Source organism: Vidua macroura, chromosome 14 (genome assembly GCF_024509145.1).
Source record: "Vidua macroura isolate BioBank_ID:100142 chromosome 14, ASM2450914v1, whole genome shotgun sequence".
NCBI lineage: Eukaryota > Metazoa > Chordata > Aves > Passeriformes > Viduidae > Vidua > Vidua macroura.
The window spans coordinates 17,125,402-17,146,897 of record NC_071584.1 but is presented as its reverse complement, the minus strand read 5'-3'; the positions used below and the strand labels follow the sequence as shown (position 1 = coordinate 17,146,897).

Here is a 21,496-nt window from a genome sequence, read left to right as displayed (position 1 = left end):
TCCTGAACTACACCATTCTTTAGAAAAAATTCCAAGAGAAGAAAATGGAAGCACTTCTCAAAATGCAGGCCACTGAGCACTGGTCTGTCCTGCTGCTTCAGGGATTTTTCCAGGAGTGTTTCAGTACTTCAGGGGTGATGTTTTTCCCCCAATATTAATAAACCAAGTGTGACTAAGTCATTACAAATGAACTCTCAAAAAGTACTTGAAAGGAAAGGAATTGACAATTTTCCTACAGATGAAAACAACAGACAGAAATTAAATTTAGTTTTTAAAAAGTATCTTATCACCCTTTATTTCCAGGTGCTTTGCAGTGATATGACAATATAAAGTATCACAATCAATTTTATGTAAATAAAAAATTAATATCAACAAGCTCCAAATCTCTCTATATTGAATACAATCAAACATAAATAAAAACCCCATGCATTATATTAAAGCTATTTCTGTATTATAAAATACCATGTGACCCCATTCTTTAAGACCCTGATTTTTTCACAAATATATAACTTATATAAAAATTATAATATACATTCTTACTTTTAGGATGTATTATTGCATTGTTAAATAAAATTAAGTGACTTTTAAGGATACATTTGAGAGGCATTTCAAAGTGCTTCACTATAAATTAATAAAATCATGTCTCACAATAAAACTTTTCCCATGTTTTATGTTAACTTTTCAGCGTAACAGATTTGTCTATTGGGTCTGAAATCTTCAAGAGCCCAAGTCAGGCACATGGTTACCCAAGACTCACAAGCATGGCATCATGTAGGTGTCAATTTGCTTTTTTAAAGCCATTGCATAGCACCTTTACTAGAAATTACTAGTACAGATATGTGGCCACAGCTCCTTGCAGTCAGCTGTAAAGTATTAAATAACCCCTGGAGGTTCAGATGTCCAAACTGAAAGCAGAGAACACACCCAGCCAGAATACAAAACCTTCCATACTTTTCTCCCACTTTCTTTGGCTGTAGTTAGGAAGAGTTGTCTTTAGCTGTAACTGTTTCACAACCAAAACCTTCTAATTTTAACTCTTCTGTGTGGGGATAATAAACAAGAACTGGTAATACAAATAAAACAAACATAAAATTACCCTGCCTTGAGGAGAAAGAGCAATCTCAGCTGATGAAAAATCTAAATTAAAAAATGACCATAACATCAGCAGCAGCACCATCAACTGGCATGGGTTGGGACCTCACAGCCCCTTTTCTTCCACCCCTGCCACAGGCAGGGACACTTTGCACTATCCCAGGTTGCTCCAAGCCCTGTCCCACCTGGCCCTGGACACTTCTGGGGATGGGGCAGTCAGCTGGCAAACCCTGAGCTGGAATAATCCTGTGCTGCTCACTCCTCTCACCTACCAAAAAATGACACAGCACAGGGAGTCCATTCTGTGAGCTACAGAACTGCATCCCTCATCCTGCTGTTCATCAGAGTGGACAGGGACACTCCAGTTATGTCCCAGAAGATGTTTAACTCTGAGGTTTAGTTCTATCCCAGTCTTGCTCCGAGGAGTAAATAGAGCCTGAAATCCAGCCCCAGGAGAGCTTTGTGCACCAGGGCCGTGCACAGCATGAACAGGATCAGGGCTGCAATGAAGGGGCTGGCATGGAACTCCTGGCTCCTGCCTGCCCAAAGAGCCAAGGGACATCTGCAGAGCAGACACCCCCACCTGCATCAGCAGATCTGAGTGGAAGTGCCCTCAGTCCCTGGGCAGTCCCAGGGCAGTTTCTGGCACCAGGGAAGAGGCAGTGTCCAAAGGCTGCTCTCCTGGGAAGGGCAGATGTGCTGCTTCCATAACAGCAATCCTGCAGCTCCTCTCCCTGCTCCGAGACCAATTCCTCAGCAGAGTTTTTCATTATGGCCTGAAAAATCTCACCACACTAAACTCCTGCAAAATCCAAGCAAATCTCCATCATCTTACCTTTCCTGTGGACTTGCTGTGGTAGCACATCACTCAAAGTTAGAATTTAACAATTTAGGAGTAGATGGCTTTTCCTTCATGTTTTTATCTAGAATGTTATCAAAGGGAGACAGATAATACAATTTCTGGCACCCAGTCATGCACTTGAAAATGATAATTTCTTCACAATTTCCACTTAACTGTTTCCCTGGAAATGGTATATGAAGCCCAGCCATCTAATTTTTCTACTCCTCTCTCTATGATGAAACACTAAATGTGTCATGTCCAAGAGCTCTCTGAAGATTGATTTAATATCCTGATTGCTGCCTGAATTCTGACAGTTGCCTGGGCCTTTAAGAGATGATTAAAGAAACAAAGGCATTAAATCCTGTCAGCTGTCCCAGGCAAGTTTAACTACAAAAATTCTTCTTTTAAACATCTGACTTCACCTTGCACTGGACTCTGTGTAACAAAGACCAACACTTCCCCTGAAATTTGGATTTTAAAGTATCAATTTGCTTCTGACCTGTCCTAAAAGCTTTTCTTCTTTTGCTCATTCACCATTTGTGCCTTCTGCACATTCCATCCTGCAGCACCTCCTCACAACTTTGCTGATCCCACAGGGACACCAGGAATTCTGCCTGTATTTCACTGGTCATTTGCCTTTGCATCAGCAGCCTTGGAGAAGAAATCAGGTTGTGAAATTTCTTCTTCTGGAGAGCAGGAGCAAATATCACATCACATCCCAGTGCTGAAAACAGCAGCATTTCAGGCTTTAGCCTTCCATCTACACTATCTATTCATGTGGTTTCTCTTGCTTCCCCCTCAACTTCACAGCAAAGCCCGTATTTTCCTTAATTAAAAGGTGACAGAACAAAGAGAAATGGAGGATGAACAGAAGTACAGGGATATACACCATGATAAAAGCAGTGTTTGAAAGTTCCATCCTAGGAAACTTAATTTCTAATACCATTCTTATGGAAAAACAGAATTTCACAGAAATCCTACCAAAATCAATGAGATACTGCATACAAACGTGTGGGATGAAAAAGTTGGCTGCCTGCTACTTCTGCATTTTTACTGTCAGCAGTTTAAACCTTGAAACTACAGATTTCTAACCTTCTAAACACTTCTAATGGATTTTATATAAATTCAGTATCAGTTTCATGGATTAAGCAATTCAAACACAGTTCTTCCAATTATCAGAAGTAGGTGAAAGCTGATGCACAGTTTAGGAAGGATGTTTAGAGATCAGTTGTGTGTTTTTCCTCAACTTCAGAGACATCTGACCACAGCAGAGGTGTGCAGGACAAGGAGTTGTTTCCATTCACCTTTGTGAAAGAGGCAAACAGTACCAAATTATTTTGTAATGAAAAAAGTGACTCTTTTACACAAGCTTTAGAGCCAATGCTGATCACATGATACAACCACGGAGATTTTAAGGATACTCAGACCAGCAGGAACTTGCACTTCATTCCAGAGCTGAAAGATAAAAGACAAAGAAGCCTCTGCAAACCCCATCCCTCACATTCTTCATTCACATCAACGAACATCTGAGCCAAAGCAGAGATATCTTTGCATTTTCAAATATCCTTTGTGAAGTGACATTTATTAGCAAGTTTGGCACAGAGAAGCCCCACTGGGAGAAGACACTGACAAATCTTGTTTTCTCAGTGTCTCACTAATGATACTGAGTGAATTCCCACTGCTTATATGGAGTCAGGAACAAAATAAACACTAAACAGAATCATGTAAGTCAATAATACAAATTGGAGATAAGAAAATATCTGATGAAATTATACTTCACAGAGTATGTATTGTAAAGATTATTCCTTCCCTTCTTCCCTCCCCCTTATCTGTAACATTTTGCATTTTGTAAAGCAGACTTGGCTTAGCTCCTGGTGCTGTACATGTCCACATCTTCTGGGCTGGACTGACCATGGTCCGCAAGTTTTGGATCAGGCTTAAATTTTGATGTCTTCACTGCTCCTGTTAGAGATAGTGAAGAAATATGGTTAAAAAAGTATGCATATCCTTGAGCTGTAAGGAAAAAAAGCTTAGTGATACATTTTGAGAATTTCTGTATTACCAAACACTCAGAAAAGATCAAAATCTGTCTGTTCCAGTTCAGAGTGTGTTAAGAACTGACAGAGGAGGATGAGGGCATGTTGGAATGCTGGGCACAGCAGTGGATGAAGAGCAGGATCTCTTCTCACTCTCCAACACCACTTCCTAACCCAGCAGAGTGAGAGAAAAAATTGTGATGCTTTGCCCAACTCATGGAAAGGAAGGGAAAGTTTGAGGTATGGAAAAAGCTCTCTAGTGTTTCTTGTCTAGGAGCAGAGCTGGATCCCACAACCAACCCTGCCAGATCTCCCCTGAAGCTGCTGCCAGATGGCAAGAATTCCAAATGACAAGCACTCTCACCTAGTTTCACTTCTGAACTTCCAAAAACCAGAAACTGAGTTTAGTAAAGCACTGAACTCTCCCACTCACTGAAGGACAGTGCACAGGCTGCCATATTTAATGATACTGCAATTCCAGAGGATCTAGGGCAATGTAAAGGCAGCTTTTCTGGGGCTCTGGCTCCTTCTCCTGATCTGCTTCTTTTCTAGCTACATCACTTGATCCAACAAAGGGTGTTACACTCTCCTGAAAGCTTTGCCCCACTTGGACTGAGAAAATAAACATCTCTGGCAACACAGATTCATTTAGGGCATGGATATTTTTGGCTGTATTAAGGACATGAACTAATTCTGCCTATGAAAGCAACGACAGATCTATGAACACAAACCCAATAAAGACAGTTTGGCCTGGAGCAACTGTAAAAACAGATCAAAGCATTCCACAAACTAAATCAGAAAAAAGTTCAGGTGCAAAGCAAAGATGTGAATGCATACTACAGTGAAAATAAAGGAAAAAAATACTAAAAGTGTCATCCAAATGTGTTCTGCTTGCTTTCCAGAAAAAAAAATCTCTGGTCACAATTCCTTCCTTCCAAGTGATTTCCTTGTAACAAGTAAAATTTAGAAGTTGCCCTTTCAAAAGGGCAATATTTTAAAACAAATTTAGTTCTCCTTTAATAGGTAATTCCGCTGTTTTCTCTTAAAAATTGGACTACCAAATTTTTGCCTGTTAAACAGGCTGTTACGTGATCTAGTTGATTAGCTAAACCACTTAAGATGCACAAGGAACCACTACAGAAAAGCCAACAAAATAAAATCCAGTGCTTCATTTCTCAATTACACACCCTTTCATTCCACTGTGGATCATCTCTGCACTGTTAGCAGAGGCTAAAAGTAATGAAATCCATTAGAGACTTCAATTTTCTAATTCTAATCCAAATGAAAACCTTTTTGTGTGACTTGCATTTGGATTATTCCTTATTTTGCCCTGTGAAAGAACCTGGTTTACATTAATATTGGTTCTCTGACATTATTGAGAGAGAACAGCAAATATATAATTCTGTTATTATGACAGGGTCCACAGTGAGAAAATTATCACCCCCCTGAGGCTCTGAAATATGTATTAAATGACAGCATGTAAAATATGCTCTCAAGAATAATATGCACTGACAGCCTGCTCCAGTTTAGAGCAAGAGTCAGTGCAAAATAAAGTCAGCTAATTGGATTTGCAAGTTGCCCTGAGATTACACTTGAAATGTTTAATTCACCTGATGAAGGCACTGGATCTTCATTACTCCAGCACTCTACTGGAAAAGATTCTGTTCTGTTAAGTGATCTTGACTCAACAGCAGACTCGGGTTTGGTACTAGAAATTCCCTTCTTTTTCTTATCTTCTTGCATAATTGGTTTTGACTCTTGCTGCAGCTGTGAACCAAATATTAATAAAAGAAAGCACATGGGTATATGCTTAATACATTATTGCAAAATAAAGCTTTAAAGTCTGGGAGCTTATCTTTTATGAAATTATTTTCAGATATGACATCATACAAAGATATTCAACTAGTCAGTTGCACACAAGGGGCACAGCTGGAAAAAGTAAAATTCATGAAACCCCACAGATCAGATAGAATAAATTCATGTAGAAGGGAAATTCTCATGAGTATATACTTAGGACTGAAGCTGTGGTTTTACACGAGACCCTCCAAGAACTTCACAATTTCATTTCCAGGTGAGGAGCCTTTAGCCTTACACAAGACTGAAATAGCCCTGAGTGTTTACAGAACACTTACTACCCCTAGTTAGCAGGAGATGGAAAGATAAATCATGGTTACACCCTGGTAATGAGAAATAATATGTCTTGGGAAGAGGCTTCACTCAGGGAAAAAAAATGAAGTTAATAAAAGTGTCTGTACCACATCAATTCTTGTTTTGCTATCAGTTTAATGACAGTTATCTAATCTCATTTTCAAAACTCAGAATTCCATTTGTGCTTCTCAGAAGAAATAAAGGGTGAGGACTGCATGTCAATGAGCACTGTAAATTTAAAGCAAAATATTTCTACACATTAATATAACTGAGAAATAGAAATTTTCCTTGAAAAGAGCAATGAAAAACTACTGTGCAAAGCTGCAATTTTACTTGGGAAGTGCTACTTTGTCAAGGTTTCATAAATTTCCACTTGAGGAAAAAAAACTTTTGGTTAAACCCCACATTTTGGGTTGGATAAACCCCACATTTAAATCTGGGATTACCAATCCAAATTCCATTTGTAATTTACAGAAGGTTCATATTGCCCTCTACTCTTTGCTGGCAAGGCTTCAGCTGTTTAATGTCCTTTTTTGACTGCCTCACTTAAAAACCACACACAAAATCCCCTAAAAACAGAAAAAGCAGAGAAACTAGAGGAAATTCCAAGGAGAACAAGAATTATAGCAGAGTTAGAAAGCCTGCTCTGTAAGAGAAGGTGGGGAAGAGAATGTCAAAAAGCCTGATAACTTTTCCATATGTAGTAGGCCAATATAGAGAGGTTACTGATCATTTATGCACTATGGCTGCCATGAGGACAGGACAAGAAGAAGAAATAAATCAGCCATGGACAATTCATATCACAAGGTAAATAAACCAGACTTCCTGCAAGGGTTGTAGAGCAGTAAAAGCCAGTCATACCTGCTGTAATCCTGAGTGTCTTTAGTCTAAATTCAGGGGCTGTTTAGGACCAAAGCTTGAATCAAAATGGATCCTCTATGCCAAGATAAAAAAAGAAGCTCTAAAGAGAAACTCTTCTTCTCTTGTGCACCCTGCATGCATTGTGGGACTACAGAGAGGATCTCAGGATCTACTGGCATGAAAGGTGTAAAAACAACTAAACACTGAAGTAACTAAAAGATCAGACTGGGGTTTGTGCCTTGCTGAACACCATCAGTGAACCTTGAACAGCATCAGCAGAAGAGACCAGAACTTTCTAAGCTCCCTCTCAATGTGTGAGCTGTCATTACTTCCCAAGTCCTACCTTGGTGACAGTTTCCTTGTCTGCCCACAGTGACCTCACAGCCTCGTAGGTCTGATGACTCGCACAAAGTAACTTTTTCCCTGTTACCTATTTTTTAGAAAAACATAATTTAACAACAATTTTTAGAACACAAAGACAGACCATTCAAATGAAATTATTCACGTTTGCATGAGAACATGCTTAATTCCATCCTAAGGCATCCACTTTTCAAGATCTAGTGCATATTTACCTTACATCAAGTAAATTGTAAATAATGCTTAAATTGATATTAGGAATCCACAGGAAACATTTCCATGCTAAATCCACCTACTCCAAATGAAATCAAATCCTGATCAGCAAACAGTGTTCTGGCAATGTTGGCACAATAGATGGAGCACAAAGTTAAAGGATTCAAACTTTTCCCACTATGTTGGAAATTACCACAGATAAAACCAGAAACTTACCTTAGCAATGACCACTGACTGAGCTGGGTAACAAACAGAATATCCTACAGTAGTAAGTCCCAATGGATAAGCAATTTTCTTAAATCTAGAACCTGTACAAAGCCAAATATTTTGAATAATTAGACAAAAATGAAATGCAAACTAAGTAGTTGTAGCAATTAAATGCAGGAGAGAGAGATTCTCTTCTGAAAGAGAAATAACCCAAACTAGGTTTTCCAATATTATGAAGAATGAGAAGAAGAATTGTATCATTAGTCTGTCCAGTCCTGCTCTGTCAGGTCTCAGCCAGCTCCTAACAGCAATCAACAATGTCCCTTCATTTACCAGGAAGGATTTATTTAAGTCCCACAGGCTTTTGCCAATGTTTCATGAGAGCATCCTGACTCTAGAACTGTTACAAGCTCCATACCCCACAGGCCAGTAATGAAAACAAGCCAACCCTACCTTTTCTTGCCAGCACTACACCAGCCAGGCCCGACACTGTAACAACAGCGGCTTTGGGAAGAAATTCTGGTGGGGGGTTGTTCAGGTAAACATAAGCATCTAAGGAATGGAAAAGAAAGACAAAAAAGAAGCAGGGCAATTCAGTATCAGTCATTTTATTTTATTTCCCACTTAAGAAATAAAGGTGAAAATTTTGATTTTACTGAGAGTTTATATAGATGAAATGAGACAGATATGTGACTTGCCTACCTTTTCCAAACTGAATTGAATCCATTATTCCATTTTTAATAAAGACATAGACACTCTACAAGGAAAGAAAAGATCAAAACCAGAAAGTAAAATCTCTGCAAAAGTAGCTGTTCACACATATCTCAGCACAATGAGACAAAGAAATACTGTGTAACTTTAAAAAATCCAAACCAATGACCTTCTAGAAAGGCTATGGAGAAATCTACCTTCTTTGTGACAAAGAAATACTTATATTTTTAAAACTTACACTGACAATCAATTAAAAAAAATCTCTCTAATGTAAGCTCCCTTTCAAAACAGACATCTCAGGAACTCTAGAGTAGGAAAACACCTGGATGCCAACTGTATAGGAAAATTCAATTATAAAATAAAATCTTCTCTTCCCAGGAAAACTGAAAGAGCAGCACCGAATTTATACCACCAGAGGTCAGTGCTACTCAGTGGCAGGAACTCATACAATAATTAATGACATTAAAAGTTTGGTACAGCTTTATAACAAGACTATTTCAGTCATGCAGTCACTGACAACACTTTCGCAGACCAGTGTAATCACAATTTACAGAAAATACATTTTGAAGACATTTTCATTTTTTTTTCAACTATTAGGGACTACATTTTTTTGCAAAAATAAAACACAAGCACAAAATCTCCTCTGGCCAACAGCCAGGGTGAAGCTGCTGCTTCCCAGCAGGTACAAAAGCAGTAACAGGCACCACAGTTCCCTCTGCACCTGGAACATGCAGCAACAGAGAGGTGTTTCTGATGACTCGTGAGGAACAGCCTGCTGCAACAGATACATGGGATGCATTCTGCTTGTCTTTTTTGTCAGGTACTGCCCTTTGGAAGCAGCTCCTTCTCCACAGACTGCACCTGGAATTTCAGACTCCAAAACACCCTTAAGTTCTCCCAGCAAGAATTTACTGACATAATTCATGCTGTAGAAGGAGGGCTCATTTTTCCATCCAAAATTATCTTATGCTAAGACAAGGAACTGCCAAAAAAACCCCTCCAGGGGGAAGTAACCTGCTTTTTCAGTGGCTGGCTGAGAGAACTGCAGGGAATGCTGGGTGCATCCCTTACCTGGCACCATCCAAAATAGCGGCCGGTCGTCGTCCGCAGGGCCGTGAGCTGCTGCTGCAGGTGCCCCGGCTGCTCCTCGATGTACCTGGAGCTCAGGGGGGGCGCGCTGTAAATGGGGAGCTGCAAACAAAGCACAGCTGAGCAGCAGGGCCACAGCTCTGCTCTCATGAGCTGCTGCATTGCACGGGGGTTCTTCAAGCCTGCAAACCCTCAGCGTTCCCACTGCAGCCCACAGAGCCTCTGTGTGGAATTATCAACTTCCACACAGAGTTGAAGAGTTCCAAACTGACTCTACCCAAGTGGGACTTGACTCTTTGGAAACACTCATACACGTTCTAAGAATCAGAATTACTCAGTATGCAGCAAAGGCATGTGCAACAGTAATTAAAAGGTGGATGTGTGTATTACTAGAAATTGCACATTAGAAAAGGACTCATCAGTAAGTACTCTATTTTCACCTTTTCTGACTGAATTTTTGAAATACTGTAATAGTGAAAATGAGATAGAACTTCACTAATTTAGTATCACAACACTTTGTGTTTTATTTGAGCCATAGTGGTCAGTTATTTATTATCACATATTACTTTGCTATGTATTTTAGATACTGGGTAATATAGTATAATTCAATGGACAGAGCTGCTACGCTGCAGGTTTTTCTAGTATTATTTTAAAGACCAAGAAAGAGGAAGATTCATACCTTATCTGGCTTCACCAGCTGACTTTTTGATTCCTTTTCTGTTGCTGCATATACAGTAATACATACAAACGGCAGCCCAGAAGAAACAGCTGCCAGCTTTGCCACCTGGGACAGAGAGATGAAAAAAAGGAGCCTTAATGCTGAAATTAAATTTTCCCTCTGGATTGATCAAATATGGGATTAAACAAGTCACTTTTAAAACCTTTTTTTAAGCATTATGCCTTCTAGAAATGTCTTCTGACTTACACAAAGATTTTCTGAAATTATAATGGTAAAGAAAAGGTTAAAGATCCCTGACAACAGTTTTATGTCTACAATACCAGGAAGAACTTTGTGTTCAAAGCCACGCTGATGCTTCCATCACCTGTTTGGGTAAATTCAGTTGTAATTTACTCAGCACGCAGGAACTCCATTTTGGAAGAATTATTAAAGAAAAACTATTTTAAACCTATCATAATTCAGATTGCTTATTTCCATGCAGCTACCAGAACAAGACACCAATTTTCAGTAGACACTAGAAGAAAAACTGAATTTAAAAGTGATAGAGCATGAGAAAGTTGCACTGTTCACTTAAAAAAATATATTTTTTAAAGTCACAATGGATTCTGCTCTCAATGTAAAAGAGAAAGCTATACAGGGAATGATCAAAGTGGTCCAGCTCCTGACTGACAGTAACTGCATTACTTTTGGGTGCCTGCAGACAAACATATAAATGTTTAAAGATCCAAGGAAATAGCTGTACTGGCTAACATTTACTCTAGCAGTTATCCCAAGAGGGTTTCACTCTTTTCTACTGAAATCACAAAGAACCAGAGTAAAAGAAAAAGCAACATCACCTTGACTACACTAAAGAGGCTTCACTGCATGGAGCTGTTCCTTATCTAATCACGAGGTGCACTAAAAAGACCTCAATTAGCTAAGTTGTTTCCAGTACTAATTTATTGAAATTATTTGATTAAAAGTTCCTTATGAGGCATTATGTATCAAACAACAAAAATCATATACTGTTTAGCTAAAGAAACCAAAAAGTATTTTACCTATGAAAACTTCTACAGAAGTTACTGAGAATGAAGAAATGGCAGGATCATATTGTTACATCAAACACTAGGAAAGAAGCACAGAGAAAAACACCTGCAACAGGCTGGAGCTGTAAAACACCCTGGGATTGCATGTCCAGCCAGTAGAATGACTCCAGAACATCAGCTGATAACTGACTTACAAATAAATAAAAATCTTCTTTTTGAGCAATCCAGGAAATTGCTGCAGGCACAAAAGCCAGGTGACATTCCTGGAGATGAATTCTGCACAGACACAGAGCTAAGCAGCACCAGAAGGAAAGGTCAACGGGCAGTGTTACAACATTCCCTGTAACACCACTGCCAAGCTCCTGACCTACACTGACAACCTGAAGGTTCTCCCCCAGAAATAAAAAACACACCAAAGACAAACAGACATGGCAATATTTTTGACGAGAAGCCTGCACAGCAATTATTTGCTGAAGAAATGCATTATATTCTTTCTAGCAGAAAACTGTTGCAGCTATGCCTCTTAATAGTAGAACTGGAGTAAGACCAATCAAAATGTAGTAAGAAAACTGTCAAATGTACCTGGATAATTTTGGCTTTAAGTCTTTGCATTTCAAACAATCTGCTTCAAAGTGTTGGAATCTTATCAACGATCAAAAATACAGATTCTATTAAAAAAAAAAGTTAAAAACTACATCATTACAAAGAATTCACTATCTTCTACTCAGAAGATGCAGAATGCAAACTAAACCATAATAAAGCCATATAGTTAATTTATGCTAATCTTCAAGACATTGTTTCTCACTGAAACTGCAAATTCTGTGTGCTTGCTTCAAGAATTGGAGCAGGAAACTTCCCCTGAAGGCAGGAACTGTCTCAAAATGGAATCAAAGGAGTGGAGCATATGCAAAAATCTGATGCATGGATTTATATAAAAAAATATATGACTTCTGTATCACAAAATGGGAATCTACTAGCCAGGTAAAAATAAGATTAAAATTTAGCAGCTACCTCGTATTATATTTTCCATGAAAAAATGTTAACTAACGAATAAAGAGTCATAAGTTTATGACTTTCTCCTACCACTCAGATGTCTTGAGGTGGGTCACAAAACTGTCTCACATCCTTTTGGTTTATGTTTCCCAGAAGTTACACAAGACATGATGCTTGCCCTAAGCTCATAGGCCAAATCCAGTATCCTAATTCAGGTATGTCTTTATAAATCTCTGATGACAACCACCAAACCCCCCCACAAATGGAACAGATCCCTCCACTTCACCTCAACTCACTGATATTCCACGGATTTGGTTTTAATCTTGGTCTGGTGAGTGACCCACAGAGAGTGAAATCTTAAGAAGAATAAAACTCTTATTAATAAATATTTCATAGTAAATAACACACGTAAAATGATGTCACTTCACTAAAGGTACTGAATCATTCAGATTTATGTACTGAGCCAACCAAGCTACTTCAGGATCACCCAGCCAGACAGCAAAGCCAAAGAGTTTCTTTTGCCTTAACAAACTAAAGCAAAATGCTTTAATTTCTGTCTGTCCTTGTTGGCACCATCCTTTCCTTTCCACATATATATACATTTTAAATATTTTAAAAAAGTAAATAAGAAGATTAATGTGAGAGCAACCTATTCATCAATTTGACTGCCAACACTGGAAAACCTGTCTAAATATTTGTGAGAAAGCTTAGATCTTTACATGCATGTTTTTCTGTTTAAAGACACTGTATTATTCCTACAACTAGCGGTATTTTAGATACTTGTAACCCTGTTAGCTCGTAACAGCATGATTTTAACAGCCTTCTTTTAGTGATGTACAGCACCAGTAGCACTTTATCATGTTACTACCAAACTATCATCTTGATATTCCTCGAGCTGAAGGTGTTTCGGGGGCTGCGAGTACATGGAGAAGAACCAGAGAGGAGCAACACGGCTTTTACTCCCTGTTGTACAATTTAACCACCTCTCGAACCAGCTCTTTCCCCTCAAGCCCCGCACCACCACAGACACCTCTCACTGCCCCACTGCTCCACCTGACCCCGGCTTCCGCGGCACCGGGGGCTCCTTCCCGCCAGACCGGCGGACCTGCGGGCGGGCCGGGCGCTGCCGAGGGGCCGCACGGAGCCGCCCCAGCTGTCCCGAGCCGGCGGAGGAGCGGGAGCGGAGCCTGAGGGGCAGCGGAGCCGCGGGGCCGGGGCAGCGCCCGCCTCAGGGCGGGCGGACACTCACCTTGGCCGCCATGTTGGACAGCGCCGCGTACGGCGCGCGGGAAGGGCCGCGCCGGGCGGGGCCGAGGGGCCGGGGCGGGACCGCGCTCGGGCCGGGCGGGATCGCCCTCAGCCGGCGTCGCCCCGAAGCGGGCAGGGACGGATTCCCGTCAGCCGGGGAGTGCATCGTCCCAAAGCGGGCAGGGACGGATTCCCGTCAGCCGGGGAGAGCATCGTCCCAAAGCGGGCAGGCACGGATTCCCCTCAGCCGGGGAGAGCATCGTCCCAAAGCGGGCAGGGACGGATTCCCCTCAGCCGGGGAGAGCATCGCCCCGAAGCTAGCAGGGATGGATTCCCCTCAGCCGGCATCACCACAAAGCGGGCAGGGACGGATTCCCCTCAGCCGGCATCACCACAAAGCGGACAGGGATGGTTTCCCCTCAGCCGGCATGGCCCCGAAGCGGACAGGGATGATTCCCCTCAGCCAGGGAGGGCATCGCCCTCAGCCGGCATGGCCCCGAAGCGGACAGGGATGATTCCCCTCAGCCAGGGAGGGCATCGCCCTCAGCCGGCATGGCCCCGAAGCGGGCAGGGATGATCCCCCTCAGCCAAGGGCGGGCATGGCTCCAAAGCGGGCAGGGATGGATTCCCCTCACCCGGGACGGGATAGCCCTCAGCCGAGATCGCCCTCAATCGGGCAGAGATCCGTCTCAGCCGCCATCGCCCCAAGGTGGGCAGGGATCCCCCTCAGCCGGGGCAGGGATCGCGCCCCGATCGGGCGGCATTGCCCTCAGCCGGATCTCCCTCAGATCGACAGCGCTGCCCCTCAGCCCGCATCGCACTCGGCCGGGATCACCCTCGGAACACACAAAATCCCCCACAAACACACAATCTAAGTGCAGATAATTCGTTTATTGAAGTCCAAATTTACAACTGAAGTTTACAACTTTTTCTTTTTTTTTTCCCCCCCCAAAACAAAAGCTTTGTTTGAATTTAGGAAGAATAAATGTTTGGTTTTGTTTTTGTTTTTTGTTTTTTTTTTTAATAATGTACAGACTATATCTCTTAAATAAGTTAATATCTTTGAAAAAAGAGCAATATGTTCCTTTTTTTAATGTTGCAGTGCAACTTACAACTTACACGTCTGTGCAATGTACCATGAGGTATATGCCCAGTGAGCAACACACAGTGAAGTTTTCCATTCATAAATTTTCATTGTAGACACACAAAAAGTTAACAAGTTATTAATCTGTGATAGAAAACGCAGCCGGTTACAGTAATTCACACAGAACTCATCTGGAAAGAGGGAAAAAAGAAACCTAATGTTCATTACCTATAGAAACTATTGGATTATCTCTCAACATAGACAAGTATAAAATTAAAAATACTGTTGTGAAACTGAAGAAATACTGTGTTATCCAGGGGTTGAAACCTCGTTTGACCTGTATTAGTCTAGAACCATTGGTTTTCTCTCTGTAGCATCCATGAGCTGAGGGATTTACTGCGGTACCGATGGAGCATCTGCTCGTCAAAGCATTAAGCACGATGGGCATTATAGAAACGTTGCAGAATGCTCAAAAACGTACAACTCCAGCATTTTCCCTGGCATGGACAGGTGGTTTCCCATTGCCTCTCAGTTCATCTCCCAGCTGATTAGAAAAACAAGGCTGAAACATGGAAGATTACTCGTATTTGAAGCTTGACACTTCAAACTTCTCAAGATGGCTCTAAAATACTTATTTTTCTTAATGACAGAAAACATATATTTATTTAAGAAAGAATCATCCACAATATAACTTTGTGATAAATAACAGTTCTGCCTCTAATACATATATACATACTGCTTGTAAACAAAAATGCCCACAGGTCATGGAGTCTCCATGATTTTTTTACAAGGCGCTATAGATTTTTATTTTTATTTTTATTTTTGTTATTGAAAACAGTCCTAGTGAAAGTTTGGTTTATAACCTCCTATTGCTACAGAAACAGTAAGAATGTTTATATTTACAAAGAAACAAAGACCATGGAGACCCCATAGCGTTATTTGCCGAAGATTTGAAGTTGGTGGGGTTTGCAAAATACACGTTGTCAGCACGTTGGACAGGTTGAACACCAGCAGTACGAGACTCCAGTGCTTTGGTATTTCAACCCCTGAATATACAAAGACATTACTACAGCCTACTTCACAGTTTAATGCAAGTAAAGTGCAAGCCATAGTACAAGGGTGTCATACATTTCCATACATGTAAGCGTTATCTAAAAAAGGCTCTGTACAAGGTTTATTAGCTATTTAGTAACCTAGATGGAAGTCACCTATGGCCCAGCAATTAATGGTCTTACAAGGATATTGTCTTTGTAAATACAGTATGTGTCAAATGTAAAACGTTTATTAATACTAGTGCATTTCTCTTATATCCTAACCTGTTTTCTCATCAGATTTTTAAGCTGAAATCCTTGTTTCTCAGTAAAACAGAAGTCTTAACTGGTAACAGGGTCTTACTGGTAATTTGGCCAGCAAACACAGTTTGTTAAGACATATTTGTTTTGTGGTTGCTAGTGAAAAAATGCAATAGTTAATATGTATAATGTGACATCCTTAGTTAATCTGCAGCATTCGGACAGACGTGTTTACTGTTAGTAAAAAGATCTGTATTGATACCCTCACCAACACCTGAGGATGAACAATTTTCTAGAAATGTGAGGACAGAAGCTACAGGGCTTAGCTGGTCAAACAGCAGGTTGTTGACGTATTTGATCAGTTTTACAACATTGCTTTCCTTCAAATACTGCTCATACAGTAGCATTAGTCCTTAAAGTCCCTAACTGTCACTTCTAACACATGTATGTTCTTGACAAAAATAAAGATATATCTGTCTGGCCTGCATTAAGAGTGAATATGGTTCTTTTCCTGAAGGCAGTTTCTGTCTGAATTATTTAAATATTTTTATTAAGAAGAGGTCCCAGTAGTATAACACCTGTCTTCAAACCTGATAAAAACTCAATATTATTTATAAACCTCCTTCTGGATGTGCAAGAGTGGCATAACCCGTAAAATATAGAAAATAACCTTTAAAAAATGTTCCTTTTTCTGTTAGTTATATCCAGAGTGGAGAGTTCCCTGCCCACATGTTAGAGAGTGGAACTGATCAGAAACATCACATTTCACTTGTGTGTAATGGGAGCAAAGAAAATAACTATAAACATCAACTAAGGAAACACAACTTACTAGTTTTGGTTTAAATAGCCATGAAATTTCCATACATCAGCTGATACAGTTCAGATGGGATTTTCAGATGGGATTTTCAGATCTGTGCCGACTTAACACCCATCAAGAGCCTCAGCCACATGGTGTGAATTCATCTGAGAGAGGAGATGGAGGACCTTTCCCCACAGCATCCTGCCTGGGAAACCTACCCTGAGCCTCAGCTTTAGTGAGGGAAACATTCTGAAAGAAAAAGAGCTTTTTAATACTGAATATAAATGAATAGCTAATATTGCTTCTCCAATCTTTCCTCCATCGTTTGTCCTAGTGGTAAATAAACATCATTTGGCAGCAGGGAAGGTGATGTGCCATGGCCTAAGGCATGTGCTGCATGGAAAATCTACCATGGAAAACCTGTGTCCTTCCGGCTGCCCTAAAGCACCATTTCCCTACTGTGAGAACTGAGGAGAGAATAAAATCCTTTATGAGACCCAGCCAACAATTATTTGTCTAAAGTTAAATGCAGGGAACCCGTGTCTGCCCTGAATGGGGTCCCAGCAATACAGACAGGCCTGTGCCCTCTTCCTTAAGGAACCTCCCTAAGCCTGGATCTGGAGACAGCCAGAACCTCTGTAGAGACACGAGACTTGCTTTACTGACAAGTATTTAACCTATAATTAAATTGCCTGGTGGTATCCTCTAGTCCAGGGGCAGCTGACAGGCATTGCAGAGGGGCTGGGTTTGTTGTGCTGCATCGTGCCTTAGCCAAGGGTCGTTTTACACAAACCGTCTTTGAAGGACTTTGTTCCCCACTGCATGAAGGGCCTGTACAAACTGTTGGTGAATTTTCACAAAATAGCTCTGCTGGCAGAGCTGTCTCTCCTCAAGGATCAACAGCCCCCAGCTATATCACCTTGGTCATAAATATTTTTATTAAAGCATTTAAAGAATGCTTTTATCACTTCGGAAGACAGTAAAACCACATGAGGAAAGAATATGGCAAGTAAGGTTTGTGATAATCTTGTCCTGATTTGCATTACTTGAGACAAAGATAAGAATGTTCTTTGCTCTCCTCAGATTTGTGTTGAGTTAAACAATTTCTACCGATTCTTCATTTTTCTCCCAGAGGTCCTATTAACATTTAAAGTGAAATCTCCTAAAGGTCAGCAGCAGAATTGTACCATTTTTGAGGAGGCTGAGCCCTTCCCAGAGCCACTGTAAAGTAACTCCTTCAAAGGTACCTGTACTGTCCTTCACAGGACCTTGGAGAACAAGCATTCTGTAACTGCTGAGTGGAGTGAGAGTAGACTTAACTGGCCATGTACAATTCTCTGCAACACTAATTTCTTTTTCCTTGGAAAAAGCCAGTGGAGCACCACATTCCCAGCTCAAAAGGCAGCAGCCAGAGCTGAATGTGCTGATAACAACCTCCTCCTCCTCCTTTGATTTTTGTTCGTGTCAATTAGAGCAAGCTCAGGGTAGTTTTCACTTAAAGTAATGAAACCAAGAAAAATGTCTTGGCTCTCTCAGGAAGTGATTCCGAGAGAGCTATTAAGACACTTTCAAAGACCTGACACGTCACTGAATACAGAACAGTATTAAAAAAGGAGGGGAATCAGTACCTCAGGGGGAGCATTAAATCAGTTGTAATGAAAAATAGCCGGTAACAAAAAGACTCAGCTTGTGGAGTGTCAGAGAAAGTGTATGGGCTGAGACATTTTACCTGAAGGAATTCTGAATGAAGACACTAATTTTAATAAGATCCAGTTAAATAAAGCACATCCAAACAACATTTCCACGTTGTTGTATATGTTAAAACCCAAGTTTTACCTGAGAATTCGGGCAGGAAAACTGGTAAATTAATAAATCTATTGTACAGGTGCTATTAATTTCCCTTGATGAACACAACAGCCAAGTCTTGTTCTTTTCTTATTTAAAAATATGTCATCAAAACGACCACAACGATTCCAGCTGCTTTGTACTGTGTGTTTAAGTACCTGTTGGTCCAGGAGAATTGGATGTACTTTAATACATAAGCGGGATTTGGTGCATGAATTTTTAAATATGGTATCTGTATTGCACTTTGCATTTCAGTGAGTTCAAAGGTGGTGAAAATCCAAATAATTGTGCTGTGGTGACTGTGCACATTCCTCTCTGCAGTCCATTTAGATTGGTACTGCCATCCAGAAGGAAGAAACCATGGCTGAGAGGGAAGGGCTGCAGGGTGGGGTTGAGTAAATGTGCCAGGAGAATTATAAGTTCTTGTGCAATGGCTTCCAAATGCCAGCTGACATTTGTGAAAGAATAAAGTCTTTGTATTGCTTAATTTAGCAATTAGATTTTGCTTGCTCTAAGGCACAAGCAATGCCAGACAAATGGTTCAGACTTTTCTCCCAGTTAATCTTAAGCCCATTAGAGGGAATTTCTCCAGTGTATCTCATCTCATGAATCTCATGAATCTCCTGGACAATTGATTTGGCCTATTCAGTGCAAATCACATTTGCTGAGAGCTGCTCTGCAAGAGCAGAATGCAGACTCACAATTCCAAGAATTTCAGAAAAGATGATCTCATGACACTGAAAGATTTTTAAAGATAAGCTGAGCAAAAGTATGAACTCTCTACTATTTATCACATCTATTCATATTACAGAAATTGTATTTAAACTTAAAACAGAGATGATCTGTTTTCCCTTCTTCTTGTGTCATTTCTGAGAAATCTATCTTCCCAATTTTGTTTCTAATTTTCAACTGTATCTCTAAGTAGTATTCTCTGTTTACTTGTGACTTCACTGAATATGCTCAGTTATGTCTTGAGTGATGAAGCAGTGGCATTTGAAATCCTTTTGGAAAGCTATTTGGAAATAATATAGATTGTTTCATTATGAAAGCACAAACCATCTTTTGGGTTTGAAACAATAGGCATATTTCCATTTCTTTAGGCATTTAGATAGTTCAATCTATGTAACTATTTCTGTGACCATCCATCACTGCTTGCATGTAAAATATGACTTAATTTCTAAATGGATTCTATAATTTACGCTGTTGCTCGCTGGAAATGAAGGAATGAAATTAAGACTGGAAAGAAGGGAGGAGGCAAGGGAAAGGTGTTTTTAATTTTGTCTTTTCTTCTCACTATGCCATTGTGTTTTAAATTGTTAATAAATGAATTTTCCCCAAGTCAGGTTTGTTTTGCCTATGATAACCTGTCTTTGTCTCAACCCAGGAGCTTTCCCATGACATATTTTCCCCCTGTCCAGCCAAGGTCAGCCCCCCTCAGCTGCTCAGTGGAGACAGAACTAAACACCCAGGACACCTTCACCTGGACTGGCTTTGGGAATAATGAAATCTCTTCCTGGATACGAGGACCTCACTGAGATGACATTTTTTCCTCTATTATACTGAGCTGCATGAATTTTACAGTCCTTGATGGATGAGAGACAATTAGGTTTATCTTGTGAAAAAATGATCAGTGAATTTGTTTCAGTGAAATGACATCAGCTGTATTCACATCTCCTTCATTCTGCCTTTTAGAACTATTCTAGCAAGCAGAGTCAAAGCAGACTGCGAATGGCTTTGGAATCTATGTTCAGTAGCATTCAGAGCAATCTTTTCCCCCCCCCAAGAATACAAGTATTTTCCCCAAAATCTGATTCTTACAAACCATTCTCTCCCAGGCAAGGAAGTGAAATACACTACGTGACTTGTGTGTCTTCCCAAACCAATCAACACCGATTGGTTTTCAAATGATGTTTTGAATAACTTCACCCACTTGCAAATGTACTGCTAGCAGTTAAAAATTATTGCCAGACATTACATAATTTTGAATTATTAACTCAGCTATAGATGTCAGTGTATCACAGAATGTAATTGATTAGTTCAGGAGGTTTTTTAAGCTTCCTTCTCATGCTTTTTTTGAATTTTGTGACTCACAGTCATGTGTCACTTAAATTCACAGTGAAGAAACGATGAAAACCTGCAGTATGTACCTTACTCAGTGCAGATTTTTTTTCTTTCACCATGAAATACCTCAAATCCTATTAAAACCAGTTTAAGTTGCAGCATTAGTGAACAACCAATATTGTTCTACTCATATCTTACCTCTGTGCCAAACCTGCTTGCTCATGTTCCTTCGTTTAAAGGCAGGCACAGCACGTTACAAACACAGTATTTAAATGGCATGTACAGAGTGCCCATAGGGCCAGACTGGGATCTATTTCTTAGATGTACAGTGTACATTTTAAGGCACACTATAGGGATTGAGTTTACATTTTGATAACTCTGTCCTTTTATTTGCAAAGATGGTCACTACCTGGAAATGTTGCAAAAATAAATGTTCATCTCTAAGAGTGGCCAATGCATTAATGTCTTCATTTTTTTTTTTTCTCAAGAAAAAATGTGTGAAAATGTGAACTTTAGGGAATTTTAAAAGGAAATGTCAACTACCATGTTACATTTTATATACATAGATATGTATTTATATATATATATCTAAATATATAAAATGATTGCAGGAGCTCATACTATAAGCTGAGTTTTAGTACAGTACTTTAAATATACTGGTATTTATTTTCAGTTACACTTCTGCACCGCTTCTTCCTAATGCAGAGCTTGATACGGACATTGGTTGATAACAGCAAACAAAAAAATTCATAAAGAATATTATTGTCTTATCATGCAATGTAGTAGGCATCCTGTGGCACTATTGTCTTACCCAAGTATTTACAGTACTGCTGAGTACCTTTAGCAATAAATTCACCAGGGTTTGTGTGACTGCAGCTGTCAGGCACCCAGCAGTGACCCAGGCTGAGGCTCCTG

At 40.2% G+C, this 21,496-nt stretch overlaps 1 protein-coding gene across 4 annotated transcripts; it reads right to left on the bottom strand.

The window, feature by feature from the left end:
* Positions 1-268: 268 nt before the first annotated feature.
* On the bottom strand, positions 269-13,546 carry APOOL (apolipoprotein O like). Of its 4 annotated transcripts, none has more exons than XM_053990487.1 (9): positions 13,502-13,546; positions 10,235-10,339; positions 9,538-9,657; positions 8,458-8,512; positions 8,209-8,307; positions 7,765-7,856; positions 7,322-7,408; positions 5,580-5,736; positions 269-3,895 (listed from the first exon to the last, which is right to left on the bottom strand). In XM_053990487.1, the coding sequence occupies exons 1-9, from the start codon at positions 13,511-13,513 to the stop codon at positions 3,798-3,800; spliced, it is 825 nt and encodes a 274-aa protein (XP_053846462.1). In that variant the 5' UTR covers positions 13,514-13,546; the 3' UTR covers positions 269-3,797. The 4 variants fall into 4 exon arrangements, with proteins under 4 accessions (XP_053846462.1, XP_053846461.1, XP_053846464.1 ...); XM_053990486.1 differs by lacking the exon at positions 13,502-13,546 and adding an exon at positions 11,842-11,927; XM_053990489.1 differs by lacking the exons at positions 10,235-10,339; positions 13,502-13,546 and adding an exon at positions 9,171-9,238 and having other exon boundaries at positions 9,538-9,618.
* Positions 13,547-21,496: the final 7,950 nt, after the last annotated feature.

Coding starts and splice junctions, on each gene's coding strand:
- APOOL (XM_053990486.1), bottom strand. CDS start 11,871: ATGCAAAGACTTAAAGCCAAAATTATCCAG. Junction 7,409..7,764: donor AGTCAGTGGTCATTGCTAAG/GTAAGTTTCTGG, acceptor TCTAAAAAATAG/GTAACAGGGAAAAAGTTACT. Junction 3,896..5,579: donor AGATCCAGTGCCTTCATCAG/GTGAATTAAACA, acceptor TATCTCTAACAG/GAGCAGTGAAGACATCAAAA.